Consider the following 27,558-nt stretch of genomic DNA (forward strand, 5'->3'; position numbering starts at 1 on the left):
TCTTGTTTTCATTTATTTATTTTTATTTTATTACAGAGTTAGCGAACAAAAAGCTGTTTAGCTTCTTAGTTTTATAATTTTACATTTTTACTTTTGTTTTCACTTGAATTTTTCCTTTTTTCCCCATTTATTTTATTACATTATTAGAGAACATGATCAGCTCTGTTATTTTTATCTTCTTAATTGATTTTTTATTTGTATTCATTGTATTTATTTGATTTTATTACACTGTTTTACTCTTTATTTTGAGTATTATCAATTTTAATTTATGGACTTTTTTTGACTTTTATTTTTTTATTGTATGTATTTTTATTTTATTGGAGAATCCTTTAAGACAAGAGCTTATGAGCTCATGATTTTTTTGTATCCATACAGTATTAGAGAATACATTCGCTCAGTAATCTTTAGCTTCTTAATTTACATTTTTACTTTTATTTTTACTTTTTTAAATTTTTTATTATAGTACTAAAGCACACATTGCATGGAATCGGTACTATTTAGCTTTATTTTATTGTTTTATTTGACGTTATTACGCATTTTATTATTTTTAGTAATTTCCGTTTTTGTGTTATATTATATTGATATCGATGTTTATTATATTATATTATTTTTTTATGTATTATTTTCATTTGATTAAAGAATACTTTAAGATCAGTTCTTTTTAGGTGATGAATTATATTTTATTCAGTTTCTTTTTTGTATAGTTTCATTAGTTTTACTTGTATTAATTTTTTTATTACGGTATTAGAGAACACATGATATCAGTCATCTTTAACTTCTTAATTTTCCTCTGTACTATTAATTCTATTTTATTTATTTTACCAAAGTATTACAGAACACATTGGGATCAGTTAATTTAGCTCCTTAATTCTTTTTAAATTGTATGTATTTGCATTTTTACTTGTGGTATTTATTTATTGTTTCTTTAATTTTTATTTTATTAAAATAAATCAAAGAGATTAGTCATTTTTAATCATCTTATTTTAATAAGTTTATCATTATGAAATAACTGTAATTCTGATTCTAATTTTAATTCAGATTTATTTAATGAGGATAAGCGGGACAGAAAATGGATGGATTTTTTTTAACGTCTTCCTCTCCTTCCCTTCTATAGGGCCCTCAAGGATTCCAAGGCAGCCCCGGAGAGGCTGGAGAACCCGGACAAGCTGTGAGTGTCATTCCCACCTCTGCATACATTATGCTATATCAATATATCATCTCACTATGTATCATCGCTATGAATGCAAACTGGTCCTTCATTCTATTCATCCACCTATTTGCTGTTCCTCCCTACGGCATTTTCTAAAAACAAATTCAACATTTTGCTCCACTTATGAGTCAAAGCTGAGCTCCTGACAGTGTGCACAAGTGGCCATGTGCAGATTGTAATAACATCTGTTTCTCTTTTATGGATTTATTCATGTAGACAAACCCTCGCTGCCGTTTGAGTTCACGTTCTGCTTCTTCCTCCCATTTATTTACCCCTAATGAAGCTTCCAGAAATCACAAACCCTGCCCAGTACCAATCCCTCAGCAGGTAGACTGAACCTGGGGGCTGTGCTAATCTTCCCCTGTGGAGTTTGGGATTATCTTGCGTTTCCCCTTTAACACCGCATAATTATGTGTGATTAAAAGCAATGCTCGCCAACTGGGAAAAGTTCGACGAGCGCACTGAAGGGGACTTGTGTGGACCGCGTGCTTGTGAAGTAAAGACACAATGCCGATGGTATCTTGGTATCATACCTGTGTTCGTTTCCTCGCCATTTACAGGGCGCCATGGGACCCCGTGGACCCCCTGGACCCTCTGGAAAACCTGGCGATGACGTGAGTGTGTAAAAGTTACTAATGAAAGGCAAACAATGTGGCTTGCTTTAATTCAGATTCAGAGTGATATGTTGATAGTTACTTTAGTCCCATTTCCACTCAGCGTTCCAAGAACTTTGACCTCTTGGTATTTGTAGTTCCAGGAACTAAAATGTTCCAATCAGGCTCAGAATTGCAGCCACTGCACCCTAAAGTATAAATTTATCAGTGTCTTTTTTGATTCTAACTAATTACTTTGGAACTAAATTTAGACCCTCGTTCCAGCAGTCGAAACGCACAATGGTCCTACAAAAGTTCCGAGTTTCATCATGAAGTCCCTGCAGTTAGTTTGCACTTTTAGTGAACGAAAGTTTTAAAATGACCTCAAATGTTGTAAGAAATATAAAAAAAAAAGAAGAAGTTTTGTTTAATTCCTTTATAACTGTTTGTATATTTTTCTTAATTTTTATTTTTTGGGTAATTATTATTATTAATTATTAAAATGGCCTGAAATATTATCAGGAGTAAAATAACTACTTTTTGATTAATTGTTTTTGCAATTATTTTTGTATGTAATGCTTTTAAAGTTTTTGGTCATCTTAAGTTTTTTTATTGTTTTAATTATTAGTTTGTTGTTATTATTAATGAATATTAAAATTCCCTAAGATGTTATGAGGAATAAAAGCAGGACTTTTTTATTTGAATATTTTAAAAATTATTTTATATATTTTTACTAGCTTATGTATTTTCAGAATTATTTTTACATATCTTTCATTTGTGAATTTCGTTAGATAATATTTTTTAATCTGTTTCTTCTTATTAATAAATATTAATATGGCATGAAATGTTATGAGGAATCCAAGAAGCACTTATTTATTTGATTATTTTTGTTTTGTTTCTGTAATTGTTTAAAGATTATTTGTAATTATTTTAATTTATGTTTATTTAATATTTTATGTATTTAGAACTTTGGACAATAGATGTCACAGTCTGAAAACTATTTTACTTAATTTGAATTTTTTTATTTTGTATTTTTTTATGTATTTCCTTATTTTTTTTTATTTTTATTTTTATTTTTTTTACAAATTTTAACTTGGGAATTTGATTGATTGATTTTGTCCTCAAAGTTTCAACCTATTTTAAGGCTGAAGGCAACATGTTAAACTGTGTGAGAGTATCACGTGATCATTTATTATCGGAAACCTCATCGTTGTACTTATTTTTCAATGAAGCATTTAAGCAATCCACAATCCATATCATTTCGGTTCCTGACTCATGCGTTGACATAGAGATGTCATTCTCTATTTAGCCACTGGATGGCAGCAGACATTCGATGTCACTATGTACGCACTCGGAGCACTACTTGCCCAATAATTATAATTATAAGAAGCAGCACTGTACAAAGGCTCACAAAATGTGTGGTATTTCTAATTCCTTCTTTTTTACATTTTTGTATATGTTTTAGGGTGAGGCTGGCAAATCTGGAAAATCAGGCGAGCGTGGACCTTCTGGACCGCAGGTGAGTGTGACATTACAGTACTTAACTGCAGGTGGCTGGGGGCGCCTGTTATAAGAGTGATCCCCAACCAGGCTGCTTATGAGAGATCATCAAGAGCCGCTGTGGAGAATTATCCAGTTCCACTTAATGTGTTCCAAAATTACAAATATATCTCAGGGACGTATAGTGACAGTGACTTCCACGAGACGGCAGAAGGTCCAATTAACCTGTGTATCCACCTATTGCCATTCAGACGAGTGAATAATAGCTTCTTATTTAGCTAAACAGCCCCATATTTCACACCGAGTAAATATATTTGTGAATAATTTGAGACGGGATCATCATTATTTCAGTATTCATACGTTCTGTGACATTTTTGTATGGTTGTGTGTCGTGACATTTTTCCAACGTAGAACAGGTGCCTTGGCTCAGTAAAGGTTGGGAAAAACTGTATCGGAGCAAGTTGTCTTTATTTGTATGAACACATTTTGGAATAACATTAAACAATTTTATCGGCATATGAGTCAATAAAGCTAAAAAGTGCCTTTGGTGTCCTCATCAGAATCACTCAGTCATCATAAAAATGTCACAGAATAATGAAACTCTGAGGTATTATTATAAGTTACCAAACATGATGTGTGTGGTTGGGTGCGGTCAAGCTTAACATGTCCACTTTATCATAGTGAAATATCAATTGATTGGCTGGCAACCAGTTCAGGGTGGACCCCGCCTCCTGCCCGATGATAGCTGGGATAGGCTCCAGCACGCCCGCGACCCTAGTGAGGAGAAGCGGCTCAGAAAATGGATGGATGCATGGATAAAAAGAGAAATTCTAAATATATTTGTTAAACAGTACACAGTCATCTTGCTAACTGAATCATGTTGCTAAATGAAGGTCCACCACGTGTTCATTAAATGATGACATTAGCCAAAAATCTTAAAAGCTTAGATAGTTTGCTCTTTGCATATGGCTGCCTGCAGTTAATTTATTAATAAGTGTTGGCGCTTGACCTGAATGCATTTCTAACATTGTAACTCTACTTAATACAATGAATACAGTATGAAGTTAAATGGAAAATTGCAACTATTGAGAGTGAAATGGGAAAGTCTCAAAGACCATATTGGCTCATATTACAACTTATGTCAGGTGCGTTTGAATGTAAATCCAAAGGACTGATAGACACAACATTGTGGAGTGACAATTTGTCAGGGTCTTTTGCCAAAGCCATTTTGATGAAACCAAAAAATATTTTTTAAGACTCCACCCTTCGGTTGATCAGTCTGTTTCTGTTTTGGTTAGCGACAGAGACCAAATACACTTATGTCATTAATGCCCACATGTAAACAAACTATCTGTGTGTAAACGGAAGTTTTTGTTGTTGTTGTTTTTTTCGAATGGAAAAAGGCATCTATTTGAGGTAGGCGTTCATTTGTCAGCCTCTGACCACCTCACATGTTGTCTGCTTTGCAGGGAGCTCGCGGATTTCCCGGAACGCCCGGCCTGCCTGGCATCAAGGGACATCGAGTGAGTGCGCTTGGTCTTCGTCATTGTTTCCAACAATTTTTGAAATATTTTTTTAATTGTTCATTAATAATGTTTTCTTCTGTCTGTTGGTCTAGGGATACCCTGGTCTTGATGGTACTAAGGGAGAGACCGGTGCTCTTGGGTCAAAGGTATGATCTATTACATTTATTGAATCTTTATGACCCCACTATATATTCCGAAGGAGTATTTGAGCCTATGAGAAAAAAACATCCTAATTATAGCCTTAAGAATGTAAATTTTCTTTGTGAGAATAAAGTTGTATTTTTCAAGATTTTCTAGAAAAAAAAGGCAATACAAATGTCATTTTAAAGAAATACATTCAATTTCTTGTTCAAGTTTGACTGTTTTTCTTGAAAAAAATTGTAAACAAAATAGCATTATGATTTTTTCTCTGAGACATATGAAATTTCTTTTGTGGAAAAAAATATGTTTTATCTAAAAACAAATCAGAATTTTATCTTGAATTAAAAATTGCCTTTTATCCTGATTTTGTTTTTGTTGAAAATAAGGTTTTTTTTATCTCAGAAAATGACTTTTTTCTAAAAAAAAAAAATAAATAAAGAAAATGAATAATTAAATATTAATAACTTTATCCTAAAAAATAGAACTTTATTTTTGTGAAATTACGACTTTTGTTGTCAGAGAGAAATCTGCTGTTTTTATAAATATGAATTTTTGTAAAATGAAATGTAACTTTCCGAAACAAAATGAACTTTTTTTATTATCCAAAATATTTGACTTTATTTTCATTCTATAATGACTTTTGTCAGGAAACGTTTTCTTCTAAAAAAAAATCTGAATATTGTTCTGAAAAATATTTTAAATATTCAAATGTATTAAAAAATTTTTTTAATTTATTTTAAAAGATGAAACTTTTCTTGAGAATATGCAACTTTTTTTTACGAGATTTTATTTTTGTAATATTACAATGTTCTCATCAGAAACAAAATTACCTTTTGTTTAAAAAAAATCTGACTTCATCTCAAAGAACATCATACATTATCTAAAAAAAGATGAATTTTTCTTGAAAGAAAATCTGTATAATTGTGGGGGCGGGGGGTTCTTTTCACTCAATCCATATAACTCTGTATAAAATCCACATTTAAAAAAAATAATGATGATGATGATGTTAACTTCCTGTGTGCAGGGAGAGTCTGGTGCTCCTGGAGAGAGCGGAGCTCCTGGACCAATGGTATGTTTGTTTACATTATATACCTCAACTTGTGAGTTTTCCGAGATCCAAGCTATGAATTTGGCAGATGCTTGTTTAGAGCTGCTTTTTGACACTTCCAGTTGAAGTTTACTTTCCAACTAAACATAAACCAGCGAGAATTACCAGGGGACATATAAACAAACAAACATTCACACTCACACGGGTAATTTAGAGTTTTCTATTAACCTACCATGCATGTTTTTGGGATGTGGGAGGAAACCAGAGTATCCGGAGAAAATCCATGCAGGCACGGGGAGAACATCCACACAGGTGTGGCCGTATTTGAACCCGGGTCCTCAGAACTGTGAGACAGATTTGCTAACCAGTCGTCAACCGTGCCATGATGCACAAATTACTGTATGTTTTTATCATACAATACTGGGGTTCTATTACTAAACATGTAAATTAATTTTCACTGGAATAGCTGAGATAGGCTCCAGCACGCCCGCAACCCTTGTGAGGATAAGCGGCTTGGAAAATGGATGGATGGAAAAAAATATTTGAGATTCGAGTGTTTTCAAATATGAGGGTGGTCACGGAACGAATTAACGTACATCAAGGCACAACTGTACTGTATACCAAATGTGTATAGGTCCAGTGTTAATGACACCATTATGACCTCCACAGGGACCTCGAGGTCTGCCCGGGGAGAGAGGTCGTCCTGGACCCAGTGGCGTTGCTGTGAGTGCCTAAATAATGAAGCTTTATTCAGATAACAATATTTCATGTAACGTGCTGACTTTGTGGTTCATTTTGTTTATTCTAGGGTGCCCGTGGTAATGATGGTTTGCCCGGTCCTGCTGGTCCCCCGGTAGGTATCCAATGTTTAAAACGTCCTTGTTCATCCTTAGTCTTAGTTTTTAAAGTTGGAAACTTTACACGGGAATCAACAGGCATACTGTATAATATCGCCGTCCAATGGAAAGCTTGCATTAAAAGATAGTTCTTAAGTTGTATTGCTTTTTAGTCCAATCAGACTCAAGTCATTTTCGTTGTTGGATAAATAGACAAACACTTTGGGAATTTTTATTTATTTTTTTAAATGGCACGCATTTCAGAACATTTATTTTATTGTCGGACTTTAAAAAAAGAACCGAAAACATTATTATTTACATTTACAAAATGTGGTGCCTGATTTTCATTGGAGCGCATCGAAAAGTAACAAGATAGGCATTATGGTGAATATTTTTTAAAAAAGAAATCCCATAAATTGTTTTATTTTTTTTGTTCCTTGTGTAGGGCCCGGTCGGTCCTTCTGGAGCTCCCGGCTTCCCTGGTTCTCCTGGTTCAAAGGTCAGTCTCACAGTTTGCTGAACAACTTCCTTTTTGTTTATTGTCACTTTGGGTCGTAGTGGACAGACCATTTGGCTCTGGAACATTTTATCACGCAAATGAACCTTTAAATTTCATGTTGACACGGTAATGAATAACATTCAATGAAAATATCACAGTTTTTTGGGGGCGGGGTTGGGGAAGATCACTGTTAATAAAATATATCTTATTCACATTAAATCAGATAAAATAAATTACAATAATATTCAATAAAATAAACTCAAATAAAAATAACTTAAATGAAATTGAAGTGTTTTAACTACATTCTAATTACAAAATTAAATTATTAAATACAATACAATTGTATTAAATGTATTAAATTAAGCAATAAACCCAAACATTTTATTTTTATTTTAAATCAGATAAGATAAAATATTAAATCAAACAAAATCAAATACAATTAAACTAAATCAAATTAAGTTGATTCAAAGAGTATTACATATTTTTGGGTTAAAATAAAATGTATTAAATAAAATAAAATCATTCAAATTAAATTAAACTACCCTAAATTTCTTCAAATAAAACAATATTAAATCAGATTAAAGCAAATCAACTGTAAAAAATAAAATATTATTATTAAATGAAATTGTACATATTGTATTAAATGATACATGGACTGCACTTATATAACAATGCAATGAAATACAATGAAATCAAATCCAATTGCATCAAATTAAATCCTATTTAGTGAAATAAAATCACATTTAATGAAATTACAATTACTTACAGAAAATTACCTTCATTCCTTTTAGATAGATTAAGAGAGGCCTGTAAAAAGGATGGCAGCTGAGGGGAGTTTATGGAATGGAAACGATCCAGAAGCAGATGAAAGTCTCTTGTAGGAAAACCTCAAAATGGTCTAATTTATAGCGAAGGGAACGTTTTCTTTTAGCATTTTGCCCACTTAACCTGCAATCTGTGTTTACAGCAAATACTTGCGCTACTTTAACCCCCCCAAAAAAGAGATTTGTATCTATTTCTTTTAAGGTTTTTTGTATCTGTCTACAGTTTAATACACAGACAAATTGTAACAATTGGGGTCTATTCGTATCTAGTCAAGGAATTCAGATCGGACAGAGCTTACGTTAGGAACAAGTGGTCAAGCTTTGAAATGAGAGAAAGCTGTGCTGCATTGAAAAGCGCTTTAAAAGCAGCCATCTGTGTGGAAACTTGGACTGAGGGTCTCATTTCCCCCCCAACTCTGATTTATTCATCCGGAATGTGCAGACAGTCTCGGCGAGCTGGAGCTGCTTCACGGGCCTCGGTATTGATGCTCTGCCGTCTTTTCATTCTTTTGGGAATTCACAAATGGAAGATCTCTTTGGAAAATCTGGCAGTCATGGAGGCAGGTTTAATGTCTGCGACCTTTTGTGCAGCTTAATTTTGCGCTCTGTGTGTCCCATGTGAAGACTGTTAAAATTCTAATACACCGATCGCCGATCCTTAAGAAGTCCTTAATTCGATTTTCCAAAATAAAGGCCTTAATTATCCTTAAACATGACACTTTATCCTTGAAACCGTTGCTCAGAGGTCTTAAAAATGTCTCTTTTTCAAATGTTGTATGATGGATTAGGCAACTAGCAAGCACCTGCCAACATGCTGACATTGGTAGTTTGGCTCATTTTTTTAAAAAATCCAGCACCCAAAGCCACTTTCACTTAGCTACATGAAATTTTGTAGGCATGTTGATCATGACTATATTTTAGGGTCACTTTGAACAATTGAAGGAGTAAGGACTCCCCTTCGATTTTTTTTGTCCACTTAGTACCAAACTTGAACTTCATATCGTTAGTCAAGTAGTATAGTTGATTGCCAGTTTTTACTTACTGTCACCAAATTCATAAAAAATACCAATGGGCTTCCTAAACGTGTCTTTTCTTGCTTTCCGAAAATGTTCAAATACGACTAGGCAAAGGCAACTGTGCTATTAGGCTAAAGATTTACTAGACACCTGGCCTACGCTAAATTTCAAAACATTTGAGTTTTCGTCATTGCTTGTGGGCGAATCATGGCGGCAAAGTTTGATGACTCGCCATAAAGCATAAAACTCTTAAGTCCACACACATCCCACCCTAAAGCCATTCATAGGCAGCCCCAACTGGCAAAAATTGTATATTGGTAAAAGAATTCATGGAAATTTGGAAAACAAAATTCCCTCCGGACACCAGTTCCACCAATCGTCATGAAATTTGTAGGACATGTCGATCATAACGGAACACATGACAGTATCAAGGGACCTATGGCCATAATTGAACAGAAAATTGGCCATTTTGGTTTGAAGCAGCCATTTTGGGCATTTTCCAAGGTTAGTATTTTGGCGAGTTTATTGACTGCTGACAAGAAACATACAGCTAATGTTTTATTAACATAACATATAGGGGGAAAAAAGTTATATTTCGGTAAGTACAGCCGGGTCCTGGATTTATGACGGTGACGGCAGTTTATACAGTTTAGAAGCGACAAACATTATTTGTGCATTATTAAACCAGTTTGCTGGCCAGCATAGGAGTACGCCTTCACACAGCATGCATGTGGAGGTACGCTCAGTTATCAAACAACCTAAATCTTTATTTACATTTTGTTTGTATCAGGCTAAAACCAAAAAGAAAGGGTGTACAATCCAAAATAAAATACACAAAAATACAATGCCCAATAAGGAAAACGCTGGGAAGAAGAAGATACAGTATTAACAGCAACATTCATTCTGCATACGGCAACTCATATTGAGCTCACTAGATGAAATCGGAGGAGATTAAAACAACTATTCAGTATGGAAGGAATTGATTTAGAACTTAACTATTATAATTTTGTAACGTTTAACGTTGTCATATTTATGGCCGACAAAGGGTTTTCATACAAGTATTGGCTGTATTTATGAGTTTACTACTGCATTAGCCAAGTTGTTTTGATAGATTACTGTGAATTTCTGGTTACTTCACCACCGTAGCAACGGAACTATGTCATAAACCGAACACCTCCTGTCGATAAAAAATATCCTATTTTCTTAAAATATTGTGATTATAGTATTGAGCCTCTATCGCCTACTCCCCGTGGGTCACGTTTAAGGAACGTGAGGTCTAAAATTTGTCTTCCTAAGACTTCAGACACTGTAATAGAAGTGCTGTTAAATGAGCCTATTCGGTATTTGATGGACCACATTTAGGCGCAGAAAGGACCCAAGAGAAACAAAAGCATAATTAGGACCTCAGCTGAATAAACCAAGACTAAAAATATCCACCTCAAACCTCTTCCTGACCTCAAAATGAGTCACGTATTTGGTCTGGAACTTTGGCATTCTTTTTGACGGATTGACGGCCATGAAGTGAAATAGCATCCGTAGTCTGCTATGTGAGCAGAGGAATCCTATCCATCCACTTCACAGGCTTTTTTTTCTCCTACAGATACACTCTAGTTATGTCATACTACAGAGTCTTATAGGAAAGGAATTCCATTCAACGCCTAACTGTAATCCCATAAAGTGTGCTGGGATATCTGGCAAGTGCCCAATAAGGGGTTGGGTTTTTTTTTTATGCTAATACAGAAGCTAGAGAATGCTTCAAAATGTTGTGCTTGAGACACACTAAACTGGATTGAATTAAAAACAGTTAATAAAGATTAAATACAAATATATCTATCATATAAGTTGAATACAACTGAACTGTGTACTTGGGCAGTGATTCTTTATCTTACCACTAGAGGGAGCCCAGACTGAACAATAACATCTCCTTGTGTTGTCTATCAGGGAGAAGCTGGTCCCACTGGTGCTCGTGGACCCGAAGGAGCGCAGGGGCCCCGTGGAGAGTCCGGCACGCCCGGATCATCTGGACCTTCAGGCGCTTCTGTAAGTGATTTGACGTGAAATACTTGGTCCTTACTATTTATTACAATTACGGACTATGGACTATTACAGAGAGGCTTACTTAAGTGTTTTGTTCTCTAAAGGGAAATCCCGGTACTGATGGTATCCCCGGAGCTAAAGGATCATCAGTAAGTAAAAAAAATAAATAAAAAATACTGTATTGGGATCAGTTAATGAGTGTTTTTGAGTTATATTATTATAAAACTGGAAATAAAGCACTAATACTGAGTCTTTTGCTTTGAAGGGCGCTCCCGGTATCGCAGGTGCTCCCGGTTTCCCCGGACCTCGCGGGCCTCCTGGGCCTCAGGGAGCGACCGGACCTCTCGGGCCAAAAGGAACATCTGTACGTGATCATCACATAATACAGCCACCAGAGATCGGGGCTTTCATCCGGAAAATACGTGGATTTGCACTTTAGGAGTATTTGAAGTTGAAGGTCTGTTTTTGTGTGTGTGTGTTGTCCTTCAGGGAGATCCAGGTATCACAGGCTTCAAGGGAGAGGCAGGACCTAAAGGAGAGCTTGTAAGTGTAATTTCATTTTTTTTTAAATTTACATTTACCCTGGGAGACACATTTCCCCTAAGTCACAAAGTCCCGACCCACTTTAATCAAAGTCAAACCAAGCAAATTTTCTATCTTATCCCAGCAGACATGGCGAAAGAGGAGCGGTACAAGTCACGAGTCAATTGCAGTGCACATACTGTAAGACAAACTGAGCTGGAGCCGATCCCAGCTCACTTTTGGCGAGAGAAGTGGGATACACCCTTGACTGGTCGCCATCTTATAGCATGACACATTTAGACAGACTTTTCACCCTCACATTCACATAGACAAGGTGTAAAACAAATCAAATCATCAATCTACGTTCTCCACGTTCTTTAAATTGCAAGCAGCAGTAATTATTTCAGTGGTATAGTGGTCATCACCTCTGCCTTGCAGTAAGGAAATCAGGGTTCAAATCTCTATTGGAGCATCTCTGTGAGGCGTTTCATATTCTCTCTGTGCTTGTGTGGGTTTTCTCCAGGTACTGCGGCTTCCTCCCACAAAAACAAAAAAACATACTTGTTAGGTTAAATAAAGATTCTAAATTGTCCGCAGGTGGGAATGTGGGTGTGACTGGTTGTTTTTCTATGTGCCTTGCGATTGGCTGACGACAAGTCAAAGGGTGTGCCCTGCTCCTCTTGCCAAAAGTCAACTGGGATGCTTTCCAGATAACCCACCACCTAATGTGGAAAAACAAGCGCTATAGAAATTGGACGGATGGGCTGTCACTGTTTAGGTTTCCTGGAAATTGACAATTGTTAAACACACTAGTGGAAAAATCATGAAAATAGCATTGCAAACCATCTGCTCTTATGTCCAAATATGGTCACTTCTGACTTTGAGGAAAAATAGGATTTATTTAAATGTTTCGAGAACAATGCCCCCATTTCGTTAATTTCCTGTACTTGACATTAAGTGCAAATAATGGCTGTTCTGTGCAGGGACCAGCTGGTCCTCAGGGAGCCCCCGGCCCACAAGGAGAAGAGGGCAAGAGAGGACCCAGAGGCGAACCCGGTGCTGCTGGACCAATTGGACCTCACGGAGAGAGAGTGAGTACTGTAAAATATATGCAGTATAGCAATCTGAAGGTTCTGTATTTGTTCGATGCATAACCAAGCCTAGGATTTTTTTTTAATTCAGCCCCTGAAGCTAGTTTTATTTAGTAAGATGAAATTTGGGAGACATTTTTATCATGGACAGACCCCAAAAAAAGTCTCAAGAACCCATGATTGAAAAGACACAGGAAGTCTACCATTTTGGTTTGAAGCGGCCTTTTTCGGATCATTTTGGCCATTTTTGGGTTCCTTCAAAGAGGAACTCCTCCTCGAGATTTTGCTACCATATTCAAACTACAAATATTAGGCAGATGAGTGAAAAATTTTGGTTTTTGATATTTCATGGGGCAGAGCATGGCGGAGATGTTCATGACTTGCCATAAAGCTCTTGACTTATGTGAACTTTTTAACACACAAACAAATAAAAATCCCTTTTTAGCTGTTCAAATTTCAACACTGTAAAGTGGCCCCTCGCATATTTGCAGTCCAGTATTCACTAATTTTTCTATTTGCGTAGGTTGTGCAAATAAAAATATGTATTTGGCGCCATCTGGTGGCATCTGAGTGCCAAGTACCTATGTTGAATGAAGGGGAGGACCTTCTTTGAGTCAGGCCATAGCTTTGTCTAATAGAAATTGCTTTGCCGCCATCTTTTGGCAATCTATAGGCAATCGCAAACCTTTTTGTACGGGTGGCAATTACTCACAGGGGCTCATTCTAAATCTACCTGTAAATCTGTATTCTAATTTGTCCTAATGAAAAATTATCACCGGTAATTATTATCATACATTTCCTGAAGAGGCCCAATAGGTAAATTGTAAAATTAGTCACTCATGTCTTCCTAATAGTAACTCTGGTTTGTTTCCAGGGATCTCCCGGTAACCGCGGTTTCCCAGGTCAAGATGGTCTGGCTGGTCCCAAGGTGAGTCATGTCCTTATTTCCACAAGTTATTGTGATTATGATTCCTGCCGAAAATGGAACTTTTCCCTTATTAAAATGCATTAGCGAGAGATAAGGAAATGTGTGTGGTAGCGCCCATAGAATCCATTCTTGTCTACTTGCAGTTTGCAATTGCACCTTTTTGCTATCATGCTCGCAAAATGTAATTCACGAGTCAATGTTATCTCCTCCGACAGGACTATAATTAAATTTTAATCCTCTGGACACCTTAAGCTTTAAATATCAACTTCCCATTTTTGCTGACACATTTACAATAGCGTCAAGGCAAAACACATTAAGCTGCGCATCTTTATTTTGCCAAACTCACAATAGCACATTTTGTTGTATTGTATTGCCTGTGTTATTTCGGAAGGATATTTTGCACCTCATTAACACCTTTTAACATTTTTGTTAAACTGCATTCAAAAAAAGGCATGCACTAATTATTTGTTTAATGATGCATGTTATGGGTGGTTCCACAGAGTGAAAGCCTCACTAGCCCTTCCTGAGCATTCATCTATAATAAGATAAAATAACTATTGTGTCTAACAAATACATATTTACAGCCCAAACAATTGTCTGTATTACTATTCAATGACAGGTGCAAGGTGGGAGTGGGGGTGTGCCAACTCTGACGGGATGTTGAAGAGGGTGTGTGGCTTTAAAAAATTTGGAGGAAACTATTCTGTATTTTCTTGCGTAAATAATAATTAAGGTTAGTCTTCCATTGGAACATATAATTCCATTTTGTGGCCACCAGATTCCCAAACTGTGGCGTGCACATATCCTTGGGTGCGTGATATTAAAAGTGTAATGGTGCCTCAATTATGCATTTACAACCAAAATTCTGTGAAAATTTAAAAATAATAATAATAATAATTCAACTGTGGGTGCAGGGCAGATGGGGTGCACCACCTCTGTTGGGATGTTGAAGGTGGTGCGTGACTGAAAAAAAAAAAATTGGGGGAAGTTTGGGAAGGACTGTTCTGTATTTTCATGTGTAAATGGTAACTAGTAGAGACTAGAACTCACACTTGTATTGAAGCATGTAATTCCTTATTGTGGGTTGAGAATTCCAAAATGTGTTATGCGCACCTCCGGGTGTGTAACGGCTGTCTGGTACTATTGTCAGACTTACTGACAATAGCCTTCAATTGAGGCATGTAATTATATCTTGTAGCCACTAGATTCCCAAAATGTAATTTTACACATCCTCGGGGTGCAAAAAATAAAAAAAATAATAAATAAATAAAAAAACAGGGGCAGGTTTCTATCCTTATTTTACAACTTTTATAATTGACATATGAAAGTGCATTCGTATCGTTTTGTGTTTGCATGGTTAACCATAATGCCTGCCTTTGTTATTAGGGGGTCCACAAACTCTTTCTGGATGTTGAAGGAGGTGTGTGGAGCAAAAAAAAAAAAAAAAAAAGTTTGGGGCTGTTCTATGCTTTCATGTGCAAATGGTAACTAGGCTCAGACTTGGAGTGAGGCATGTCGTTCCATCTTCAGGCCACCCGATGGCAGCATATCTCCGAATCCGTTTCTTCACCAGTGACCCAAATGTCTCATATGTCAGCAGCAGCATCTCATTTAACGTGACCTCCCCACACACAAATCTCATTTACAATCAAATGAACCTGCCAGAATTGAATCTGCTCATCACCAGCAGGTCAATGAAAGGCTTCACACCATCAAAAGGAGAGCCCCTCTACTCCTGTTGGCTTTTTTTGGGCTGGAATGAAAGGCCTGTTTTTAATTCTTTAATTCTCTCTCTCTCTCTCTCTCTCAGGGTGCCCCCGGTGAGCGTGGACCCTCCGGTGCCAGTGGTCCCAAGGGTGCTAACGGTGACCCCGGCCGTCCCGGAGAGTCCGGTCTTCCCGGTGCCAGAGTAAGGAAATAGATTGATGAGTTAGTTTTGGATCATGCTTGAGAATAATCCTTTGCTATTAGTCCCGCAGCAGAAAAGGTCAATGATCACTTACTGATATGGTATGAAAGTTTGATATCACGATTGTAGTGAGCAAAATGGCCAAGGTTTCCAGTATCGTATCATTAGAAATATAAAAGAAATAAGTAATTATATATATATATATATATATATATATATATATATACATACACACAAAAGTACAAAACTTTTTACCCAAATTTTACAAAATATACTCTATATAAGAAAATAATAAAAATTATTGGAAAAAATACAGTATACTGTGGTTGTTGGACAGAATCCTTGCATTTCTAAAAACATTATTTTTCATAAATTAAAAAATATATTTTGCTATCAAACATGTATCGTAAGAGTTCTCAAGCGCTTTTAAACACTTTAGATTGGTCAATAATTTGTAAAAATAAAAGACCTACGTGAGGGCTGACTAACTTATGTAAAGATGTAACTACTGTATATCACATTATATAGTTTGTTGTGTTTGCTTTGTCTTACTCTGCTGTCTGCAGCCATGTCGGTAATGTGAGTGAGACTCAGTTCTCAATTTCCTTACCTGGATAAATAAATATTTAAAAAAATAAATTTAAAAAAATGAAATTAACCAAATTTGGACACAGGAGGTTTTTTACCCAATGCTGACAATATATATTTTTTTTTTTAAAGAACTAGAAAAGATAAATAAAGAAAAAGAACAATACATATATGATAACATATAGGATGAAAAATGTTTAAATATTAAAAAGAATCCAAATATCTCAGAAAAGAATACAAAATATTAGAAATTATAAAAAAGATTACAAAAAATATACAAACCAGAAAAATATCTTTGATGAAAAGTATTTTTAAAAATCTTAGAAAATAATACAAATATTTTAGAAAGAAAATAATGCCAAATTTTAGAAGAAAAATACATCAATATTAGACAACAAATACACAGATATTTAAAAAAGTACCGTATACAATTATATTCGAGAACAATACAAACTAGAGCTGCGAGCAGCTATAATCGGGCCCTCGCACCCCGGCCTCGTTGGGTTACTGACAGTTTGAGGTCGTGGCAGGTTGCCGTATTGGCACGATGAAGTAAGGAACGCAAATGGACCCCAGACCATAGGTTGACACCACCGCTGTCGGGCCAGTGCAAAGCCTTCTCAAAGCTTACATTGAGAAAATGCGGGCCACACAAAAATAGGGGATGGCCCGCAAATGGCCCCCAGGCCATAGGTAGGACCCCACTGCTGTTGGGCAAGTGCAAAGCCTACTCAAAGGTTACATTGATAAAATGCGGGTGTTGAAAGAAGGTAATGAACTCTTAGGCCTACTACACTACTGTATGTATTGTTGGTAACGATGGTGGGATTTCTAACTACTCTGAATGTTGCATTTAAAAAGCCGTAGATCATTTTCTGTTGAGTTTAGGACATGGGTTGTAATTACAATTTTGCTCGTGTGGGGGTGCTACACGCGTGTAGGAATTTTCATAGGCATAGGTGCAACGTAGCGCAAATAGGTCTTTGATGAACTGTCACCATGTTTTGTTTTGTGGCGAGTTCCGAAAAGCGAAGAACCGCAATCGGCATATAGTATGTCAGGAAAAAAAGCTTTTTATAACTTTTAATGTCACAGGTGTTGAGATGGTACTGACCAAGTTTGAAGTCAATCAGATTAAATCTGTAGGATAAATTTGCAAAAGTGTGACACCTGTAAATTTTCCAAAAGTGTAACTTTAAAAGGTCGTAGGACAGTTTCTGTTGAGTTTAGGGTATAGGTTGTAATTACAATTGTGTAGAAGTCGGCATAATACAGGTACCTGCCAAGTTTGGTAGGCGTAGGTGTGACGTACCACGACTAGCTCTTTGATGAACTGTAAGTATGGCATCAGCAACCTTGCGAAAAAGGTCCAACCTTACGATTAGGAAGTCGCAGGTCACTTCCTGTTGGGTTTAGGTTATGCGTGTCTTTGAAGTTTTTGTACATCTGGGGTCGTTATTCCCGTGTGTTTGAGAACAGTCAAAAGACAACCACCAACCTCAAAGACACTAAATACGGTATTAACAAGATTTACTAAGCAGTCTGAAATGTTTTCATGTTTTATCAGTAAAGCATAAATCCCTAATCAGGAAAAGTTCCACCACCTTAAGATCATTTATGTATTTTCCATTTCTGGTAGTAGTAACTATTTAATTATGGAATCTACCAGAGGATTGAATACCCTCACTGGACATGTGCATCTCGTCTCTATGCAAATGATCTATGTGTTTGTTGCTTGTGTGTCTGTGTCCTCTGGCAGGGTCTTACTGGACGTCCCGGTGACGCTGGTCCCCAAGGCAAAGTCGGACCTTCTGTGAGTGCATTCCATACAACTAACTGTGTGACTGCTGACAAAAAAAAGACACCATCTCCTGCTTCAAGGGGCTGTGATGTGATTTCGACATTTTAATGTTCCTCAGTTCATTGCATGCACATTATTTTTTTGGATGAGTTCCTCCTTTAATTATTAACAACTTTGGCATCTTATTACCTACAAGTGCTGTGTAACTACAATTGTCTTTTTCTGACCACGCAGGGAGCTCCGGGTGAAGACGGCCGACCGGGACCTCCTGGCCCACAGGGCGCCCGTGGACAGCCTGGCGTCATGGGATTCCCCGGCCCCAAAGGAGCAACTGTAAGCGAGCTATCAGAACGTTAAGCTGAACATATTGTCATCATGCAACAATTACTGTACTTGTATTGGTTATTAAATGTGCATGTGTGCTTTTCTATATATATATATATATATATATATATATATATATATATATATATACTATCACTTAGGCTACGTACCAGGAAAATTATAGTGCTCACATGCACCTGCACAGTCACTTGTGACTAGGAAGAATTACTGAGACGCTCAGTTGTACACCCATGCCCGAAATAAAATTATCATGTGCTAGTTTCTTGACTTTGGGGGAGAGGATTCTACTGCCCCACACAACAGAGTAAGGACAGATATGATTGGGGCACAGACCCCTTTATTCATCTAAAATGTAACAACTTCAGGATCAGCGAAGTTAATCAACAGAATTGCTCTGTTTGCCACTTGTTGGGAGATATAATTCATGGGGCATAATCATTTGTGCCCCTAAGTCCAATTAAAAACAAACAGTAATGTACGGGTCACATACACTATGATGTTTGCTTGGCAACTTTGGGCAGAGGATTCTACTGATTCTACTAAGAAATATGAGTTTACTGCATACTATATTTTTGCAATCAAGGCAGACTAAGCCGTGCCCTACGACCATCTGCTGGATGTAGTGGCACTGACCTATTCGCCACCCTAACACTAATCACACATTTGTCTTTATCAACTCTCACTTCTGCATTCAGTCCCTGTTGTTTGTTTTTAGGGCGAGCCTGGCAAATCTGGAGAGAAGGGATTGGTTGGAGCTCATGGTCTGAGAGTAAGTGTGAAGCAATCATCAACAAAAGAAACCACATAAAACACACGTGAACATTGGATTTCTTTCTCCTCCTCAGGGTCTGCCTGGCAAAGATGGAGAAACTGGTGCCGCCGGACCCCCCGGTCCTGCTGTACGTATCTTTAACAGCCCATCACAAATGTTATGGATGGCTGCTAATATAAAGGGTTTTTTTTCCGACGTGTATTTTATGGCAATAGTTACAGTAATTTGGTTACTTTTGTCTTCAGGGCCCCGCTGGCGAGAGAGGAGAGCAAGGTCAACCCGGTCCCTCTGGTTTCCAGGTAAAACTCTCACACTTACACACTCATTTGCATAAATTCACAATGAAAAGCAGGTCGCAAAATTGTGTTGTTGTTTTTTTTTTTTTTGGTGGATCCAAAGTGCAAAATTATGTTGTTGTATTTCAGTTAAAAACAAACAAATAAATGTTTTCACAGGGCAGCAACAATATCAACATCTATGCCATAAAAATGCATAAATATATTTTTTTTAATAAATTGAAAAAGTAAAAACATTTCCCGTTCAAAAACTAAAATTTGATTTCTAAAAAAAAAGTTTCAAAATAAATAAATAACTCCTTTAACTTAATGGTTCTATGATTTAAAATAATTTGATTTAAAAAATTTTGAATAGCCATCCATCCATTTTCTGAGCCGCCTATCCTCACTAGGGTCGCGGGCGTGCTGGAGCCTATCCCAGCTGTCATCGGGCAGGAGGCGGGGTCCACCCTGAACTGGTTGCCAGCCAATCGCAGGGCACATAAAAACAAACAACCATTTGCACTCACAGTCATGCCTACGGGCAATTTAGAGTCTCCAATTCATGCATGTTTTTGGGATGTGGGAGGAAACCGGAGTGCCCGGAGAAAACCCACGCAGGCACGGCGAGAACATGCAAACTCCACACAGGCGAGGCCGGGGTTTGAACCCGGGTCCTCAGAACTGTGAGGCTGACGCTCTAACCAGTCGTGCCGCCAAAATTCAAATATTATTTTCCAAATGTAGTTTTTTTTCCATTGCATCAAAAAATCCTATTTTTTTTAAACACAAAATGTTTTTCATTGGACACAGACAACAACCTTTATGTCATAAAAGGAAACAATAAAAATACAATTGAAAAACCTCAACATCTACAATTAAAATGTGAATATTTTCTAAAACAAAAAATGAATATATACATATTTCATAATGAGCCTGTTTTTTCCTCCATCTTAAAATTTCCTCTGTTTTAAATGTATTTATTTTTTTTATTATTGTATTTAAAATATGTTGGAACCAGATACTTAAACAAAAAAAAATTTATCTGACAATGAATAAACAAAAATACACCTCTGGTCAAAAGACAGTAAAAAGTAGCTATTACAAATAGAAAATAGTAATTAATTATTTAAAAAAATAAATAAAACATGATATGAGTTGGACGACTGGTTAGAGCGTCTGCCTCACAGTTCTGAGGACTAGGGTTCAATCCCCGGCCCCGCCTGTGTGGAGTTTGCATGTTCTCCCCGTGGTTGCGTGGGTTTTCTCTGGGCACTCCGTTTTCCTCCCACATCCCAAAAACATGCAGGGTAGGTTAATTGAAGACTCTAAATTGCCCGTAGGTGTGACTGTGAGTGCGAATGGTTGTTTGTTTGTATGTGCCCTGTGATTGGCTGGCAACCAGTTCAGGGTGGACCCCGCCTCCTGCCCGATGATAGCTGGGATAGGCTCCAGCACGCTCGCGACCCTAGTGAGGAGAAGCGGCTCAGAAAATGGATGGATGGATGGATGGATGATATGAACAACTATAGTTACGCACTACGGAGTGCGAAATCCAAAATAAAATGAAATGAAGAAAATAAACTGTCAGACATATTAAAAATAACCTTTATTACAACCTCTTGCCCAGTCATCACTAGGTATTATTTTTGTAGTATGTATTGCAAGATATTAGTATATCTAATTATGATAAATATATGCCTAATAAATATGTTATTGATATGCATGTGCAAATGTATGCTCGCCCATATGGTGATGCTTATGTTGTTTGTCTACACAGGGTCTGCCCGGCCCCCCTGGTCCCCCCGGTGAGGGAGGCAAGCCTGGAGATCAGGTACGTGCACACTGAGCAGTCATTCAATCATGTCAAGCATTTGCGAGCCACTTGGAAGCTTGAGGACAATCTCATTTAGTCCTCAAGGAACCTGGCAAAGGTTTAGCAAATGACTTTGCTTTTGCTGTAAGTCAAACTTCCAGCTGGGTGTGTATGACTCACTCCTGATATTTTTGCATTTTTGAAAGCGCCGCTAACATTCATTTTCACACACGTACATTTTCTTTTTTTTTTTACAGTGAATACAATTTAGATATTATGCTGTCCATTTGAAGGATTTATACTGTACTATACTATGTGTTGTTGTTGTGTTTTTGTCCTATGTGTGAGAAGAAAGCCTATTCGTTTTGTTATCTGGCATGAGATGGCTAAGGTAGCTCAGCTCAAATGTTATTATTTTCTCATTATTTATATTTTCATTCTGTAAGTGTGTATTCCTAAAGCTCTCAGGGTTAATTGCCCTCATCAAAGTAATAACCTTCATCATACTGAATTAATTCAGTGATGATGATTCTTATATTATTATTTTTATTATTATTTTATTATTATTATTATCCATCCATCCATTTTCTTTACCGCTTATCCTCACTAGGGTTGCGGGCTGCTGGAGCCAATAACCAGCTATCTTCGGGCGGGAGGCGGGATACACCCTGAATTATTATTATGATTATTATTCAGTATCAGACTCCAAAAGGTCAAATAAGTAGTATGTTCTTTTTTGTTACTCTATAAATATTGTTGTTGTTTTTTAATTCTAAGTGCATGTTCCTTCACCTACTTGTATTTTTACTTATTTAATTTTATATTATTGTATAAATATATATTAAGTACATGCTTTGTCAAACTCAGTTTTTAATTATTCTATTTTACCGTTAAATCTGTGGTTATTATTATTATTATTGTTATTATTACAATATTTGTATTTTTTTTATTGCTTATATTGTTCTAATTATATTACATGCTACTTCAACCTTTCAGGGTTCATGTACAGTATGTATTTATTCTGTTTTATATAGTTTTAAAAATTATTTGTATTATTTATTTATACTCAATTAAGTACCTGAAATAAGAAATTTTATGTTTTAATAAAAAAAAATAGGCACTTTAAAATGTCTAGTTTAAAGTTAAACAGGTAAAAAGTAGGTAGTAGAAGTAGTAATGTATTATTGAAGAACATTTTCCTTCAACCTCTCGCACTTTAATATTTATTTATTGTATTAATTATTGTAATATATTTTTAGTATAATTTAATTGCAAGTTCCTTAAACATTTCTGGCTTTATTATTTATTTTTATTTCATTTTTAAGAATATATCCTTGTTGTTGTTTTGGTTTTTTTTTTTCACTTTAAAGCACAGATTGCATTTTATGAACAACATAGGAAATTAGGCACTTCTCACTTTTTAGGGCACTTCTGTTTGTATCTTAGCTGTGTAATATTCATGGTTCAAATTTGGTAATGAAATGCATGGACTCTCCAAGGCCCACTTTCTGTTTCTTCACGTGTCACTTCCTCTCTCCTGTGCCAGGGGGTTCCAGGAGAAGGCGGAGCTGCCGGTGCCACTGGACCCAGGGTACGTTGACAGAATGCATGAATCTACTTACACGTACCTGCTCCTGGAAGAATGGACAAAAATTCTCCATTCCCATCAACTCAGTCCTAAACCTTGCTGAAAGCCTTCCCACAATAGTTGAAGCAGTTACAACTGAAAAGGGTAGACCAACATCATATTAGACCATATGGATTTAGGATGGGATATCACTTCAGATCAGTAAGAGCAGATGAGAGTCAAGGCAGGTGAGCGAATACTTTTGCCATAATAGTGTATGAGCCTTCATCCGGCCAATTTGACAAATAGTGAACAATTCATCAAAAAGAGGCTTCAAGCTGTTTAATGTCACTCCCAGTTGAAGTTTACTGTCAAACTGAACATAAAACAAAGGAAATTACACCTTGTGTATTTAAAACAACCACATGGCTTTGCCTTTGGAAAGTTCACTTAGCTTAGCTTCATTGACATGCTAGCAGTTAGCATAGATAGTTGCAGTTTTAGAACACAGCGGTGGAGCAACACATGTAAACAGATAATAAATCAATACTCACAGACATATATTCTTTATCCTCTATGAAAAATGACAAAAAATATTACAGCATCATACTGAGTCACTTATAGTGGTAGTAGAAACGTTAGATATGATTATACCTAAATAAAGGAAAACAACCAGTTCTAAATGATTAAATGCAAATGTATTGTACTTTAAAATTAAATACAACTGAACTGTACTTAACAAATGTACTGTACTGGATTTAAAAAAAAAAAAAGTTAAAGTTACCCAACATATAACATAATATAGTGTAACATTATGCACAATTTGAACATTTCATTCAGTTACTTGATTGATTGACTTCCGTTGATGTGCAGGGAGAGCGAGGCTTCCCCGGAGAGAGAGGAGCCGCCGGTTCTCAGGGTCTGCAGGGACCCCGAGGCCTGCCAGGAACCCCTGGAACTGATGGCCCCAAGGTGGGTCATTATGAGTCATAAATGCAACACACCTCGCCACTCCATTTATTACATCCAAAATAAATAGCTGCCTGCTGTTTTTCTGTTTTGCTGCTTTTTCCTGGAGAGGAAATGTTATTAGAGAATCATTTTGATAAGGCTTCACTACACTCAACAGCAAACAATGATTATTTAAGTACAAATCGACTTTACACAGGCGAAATCTGCTGTGTGTTTCAAATCCAACCACCGGCAGATTTAAGCTGCTTAATCGCAGCAACGTGGTTTAAGCAGATGCCATTTTCACATGCTGGGTTATCTGAAATGATGTCCTTATCTTTGTAAAATGTCAGACAGCAGCAACTAAAAGACAGCCTGGAATTGGTCCCTGAGAGGGTCAATTGGGATTTATCAACTAGCCAGGACATTTGGTACACCTGCACAATCTAACACCATCCGTATATGTCAAAACAAAGCATCAAGAGACAATTAAGAACTGATGGTAGCTGGTGTTGGAAACCCTTTTATATATTATCCATCCAACTATTCATTTATTCATTTTCTTACCGCTTATCCATGTATCCTCACATATAAATATATATTATAACTTTTAGGCCCCTATTTTCTATAAGAAACAGTGGAAAACACCAAGAGTTGTCTATTTTAGTTCCGTGCGAGTAATTGTGCAAGGAAGGCTGTATACAAGGTTCTGAGACTAACAAGGTGGCTGCGGTCCCACTTGTACTAACTTGTACTAGCTGCCTCCTGATTTTAAACGTGCAATTGTTTTCAGCGTTTCCATGTTTCACCAAGTTCAAAGACAAATACGCTGTTACCTCATGGTGAAGGTGCTAACATTCACCAGTAGATTCGCACGTGGACTTGATTGACGATTTTGTTACGGTTATTTTCCACTTTCGTAAGCCGCTCCTGCCGCTGCTCTGAGCTCGCTTCGTTATGTCTGCCATCTCGTCTTGCTGCTTAGGGAGCTATTGGGCCCGCTGGAGGTGGCGGAGCTCAGGGACCCCCCGGTCTGCAGGGTATGCCTGGAGAGAGAGGAGGATCCGGTATTCCCGGACCCAAAGGAGACAGAGTAAGGACGTATACCTACATTCATCTGTTGGACTTGAAGTTATGTTTGCACACACAATATTGCTGATTGTAAATTACCTTTTTTTTTTTTTTAACCTTCATAGGGTGACCTTGGAGAGAAGGGACCTGAGGGTGCTCCTGGAAAAGATGGTGGCAGGGTGAGTTTAACGTGCTGAAGAAACACCACTGTACAAAAGTATTAAGACACAACTCTGAATTAATTAACTAATTATCTGTCAAAACAAGATATTTGGTAAACCTTTGGAGTTTTATGACGAGTCACTGAACTTCGCTTTCATGCGCCACCCTCACGCAATGATGAAAACTAAATCCTTTCGCAATTTTGCGGCACCCATATGCGTAATATTCATGGTTCAAATTTAGTAGAATTCAGAGAAAATCTCTAGGTCACGTTCCTCTTTGGAGGACGGATGGAAATGGTCAAATTGACTCTGAAAAACACACTTTAGATGAAAACAGACAAGTTCTGGTGTCCGGTGTTGGGCATGGGTACTTGAGACATTTTTGCAGGTCTCCTCATGATAGACATGCCACCAAATTTTGTGTTTCTAAGTCAACTTGACTTGGGGGGCTGAATTTACCAAAAAAATCAGAGGGGACCTACCGAGCCAAAATCTGCTGCCTCGCTCCACCCATGCAATGACAACTAAGAATTTTCGTAATTTGTCCATCTGTCTATACTATATGTGGTTCAAAGTTGGTACCAACTGGAAAAAATATCAGGGTCAAGTTCCTCTTTGAAGGACCACAAGAACTCGAACAAAAATCTGGGGTGTCCTTTTGAGCAAATTTACAAAGTCACCAGATACTTTAAGTACATTTCTACCGGGATGAGCAAAATTGTGCACATGCTCATAATGTATAATAATATATATTTTTTCAAATGTTTATATATATATATATATATATATATATATATATAAAATAGAATTTATTTCATTTTTAACTTTTTCAGGGTCTTACCGGTCCCATCGGCCCTCCTGGTCCTGGCGGTCCCAATGGTGAAAAGGTACGGTTGATATTTTTCGTCATGTACACAATTAATCTTGAACTGTCTACTGGTGTAATTTATTTACGATTGTGTTTTATTTAAAGGGTGAATCCGGTCCTGCTGGTCCTTCTGGAGCTCCTGGTACCCGTGGTGCTCCTGTAGGTTTTTCCTCCCAAATGAATGTAATATGTCGCAATTGTACATTCACCCCTTGACCATTGTGTCCGCCTACAGGGTGACCGAGGTGAGACTGGACCTCCAGGGCCTGCTGGATTTGCTGGACCCCCTGTAAGTAACACCGAGACAGACATGACATTCGCATGGTTAATTATCAAGTATACTATATGTGAGGATGACGCACGATGTCGTCCTCGTCATTTCCGCACATCCGTTTATAGCCGTCACAGCTTATCACCACACGCACTCAAAATGGATAGAGATGTGACAAAAACAGTTCCTAATTCCTACTGTCATTTTTACTTGGAAATGAGCTGGCTTTAATTGAGGGTGTGGAGTGGGGCGTGGGGCGGTTGCACTTGGTCAAATTAGCTCAATTGTACTCTTAACCTTTAAAAGTCATTTAAATATCCTAACTCATTTCTGATGTAGAGAGACCGTATAAAATAAAAGTTTAGCTCTAAAATACTAATATTTTGGGGGGGGGAGGGGTCAGCCACTCATACCTCAAACATCTACAGTGGGCTCAAAATGCTGCTGCTGACCTCTTAACTGGAACAGATTAATTCTGTCCTGTCTTCACTGCATGGTTGCCTGCGCACTTTAGTTTTCATTTTAAGATTCTTTGCTTTGTTTTAATTTGTGAAATGGTTTATTACACAGAGTAAGGGCTTCTAAGAGAAAAGAAGTGGGACATGAATTACGCACACACACACACACACACACACACACATACTCTATACACACACTTTCTCATTATCTGGTCAGTAATGAGGCACCCTTGCAGAAAACAGTAAAAAGGTGTAAAATTGTGCTGCATGCTTTGAATGGGGGAAAGTAGCACCATGTGGTGGACAAATAATAAAATGTAAGCCCCGAGTCCAAAATATAAGTTAACATAAGAGATTGAATTAGTTCATTTTAGGATAAAAATGTAGAATAAAAAAATGCCGTTTTCAATGGGGCACATTTTATCGCTCCGCTCGGAACTTGCGTAATTTTTCCATTTTAGGTTAATTTCAGGAACACTGATGACCATTCAAAAAAATGTAAAAATACTAAACGCTAACTACAGCCACCAGTTTGCCACCACAAGCTAACGCAATGTCATCAAGATGAGCTAAAATTGTTCACGTCTCTCCACCAGGGCTCTGACGGACAACCCGGACTCAAGGGAGAGATGGGAGAGTCTGGCCAGAAGGGTGACGCTGGTGCCCCTGGACCACAAGGACCATCAGGTGCACCTGGACCCGCTGTGAGTGACCTGAATAAAATATAACATGGACGTAATAATCGATTGAATGTTAAGAATGTGGCTAATTATGTGGAATCAATCATCCTGAAGCAACTGAGGTAAAATAGAATGCACGCCATGAATTTACCACTAAGGTGCAGCGTGTTGTGTGTTTGTTTTCCAGGGCCCTACTGGTGTTTTTGGACCTAAAGGAGCACGCGGCGCTCAGGGACCGTCCGTAAGGGACC

The 27,558-nt window shown here is 37.2% G+C and overlaps 1 protein-coding gene across 3 annotated transcripts in view; it reads left to right on the forward strand.

Moving 5' to 3' along the window:
• The window catches only part of col2a1b (collagen, type II, alpha 1b), a 59,652-nt gene that overhangs the window by 19,679 nt on the left and 12,415 nt on the right, over positions 1-27,558 (forward strand). For all 3 annotated transcript variants that reach the window (XM_061785192.1, XM_061785194.1, XM_061785193.1), the window contains 31 exons: positions 1,115-1,168; positions 1,771-1,824; positions 3,269-3,322; positions 4,773-4,826; positions 4,922-4,975; positions 5,995-6,039; positions 6,688-6,741; positions 6,827-6,871; positions 7,300-7,353; positions 11,135-11,233; positions 11,335-11,379; positions 11,496-11,594; positions 11,720-11,773; positions 12,736-12,843; positions 13,718-13,771; positions 15,582-15,680; positions 18,028-18,081; positions 18,304-18,402; positions 19,130-19,183; positions 19,260-19,313; positions 19,432-19,485; positions 21,242-21,295; positions 22,824-22,868; positions 23,718-23,816; positions 24,781-24,888; positions 24,992-25,045; positions 25,864-25,917; positions 26,004-26,057; positions 26,134-26,187; positions 27,224-27,331; positions 27,495-27,548. In XM_061785192.1, the coding sequence (XP_061641176.1) occupies positions 1,115-1,168; positions 1,771-1,824; positions 3,269-3,322; positions 4,773-4,826; positions 4,922-4,975; positions 5,995-6,039; positions 6,688-6,741; positions 6,827-6,871; positions 7,300-7,353; positions 11,135-11,233; positions 11,335-11,379; positions 11,496-11,594; positions 11,720-11,773; positions 12,736-12,843; positions 13,718-13,771; positions 15,582-15,680; positions 18,028-18,081; positions 18,304-18,402; positions 19,130-19,183; positions 19,260-19,313; positions 19,432-19,485; positions 21,242-21,295; positions 22,824-22,868; positions 23,718-23,816; positions 24,781-24,888; positions 24,992-25,045; positions 25,864-25,917; positions 26,004-26,057; positions 26,134-26,187; positions 27,224-27,331; positions 27,495-27,548 (2,025 nt within the window). The remainder of the gene's footprint in view (positions 1-1,114; positions 1,169-1,770; positions 1,825-3,268; positions 3,323-4,772; positions 4,827-4,921; positions 4,976-5,994; positions 6,040-6,687; positions 6,742-6,826; positions 6,872-7,299; positions 7,354-11,134; positions 11,234-11,334; positions 11,380-11,495; positions 11,595-11,719; positions 11,774-12,735; positions 12,844-13,717; positions 13,772-15,581; positions 15,681-18,027; positions 18,082-18,303; positions 18,403-19,129; positions 19,184-19,259; positions 19,314-19,431; positions 19,486-21,241; positions 21,296-22,823; positions 22,869-23,717; positions 23,817-24,780; positions 24,889-24,991; positions 25,046-25,863; positions 25,918-26,003; positions 26,058-26,133; positions 26,188-27,223; positions 27,332-27,494; positions 27,549-27,558) is intronic.

The sequence above is a fragment of the Phyllopteryx taeniolatus genome, chromosome 9 (assembly GCF_024500385.1).
Source record: "Phyllopteryx taeniolatus isolate TA_2022b chromosome 9, UOR_Ptae_1.2, whole genome shotgun sequence".
In the NCBI taxonomy this organism is placed as follows: domain Eukaryota; kingdom Metazoa; phylum Chordata; class Actinopteri; order Syngnathiformes; family Syngnathidae; genus Phyllopteryx; species Phyllopteryx taeniolatus.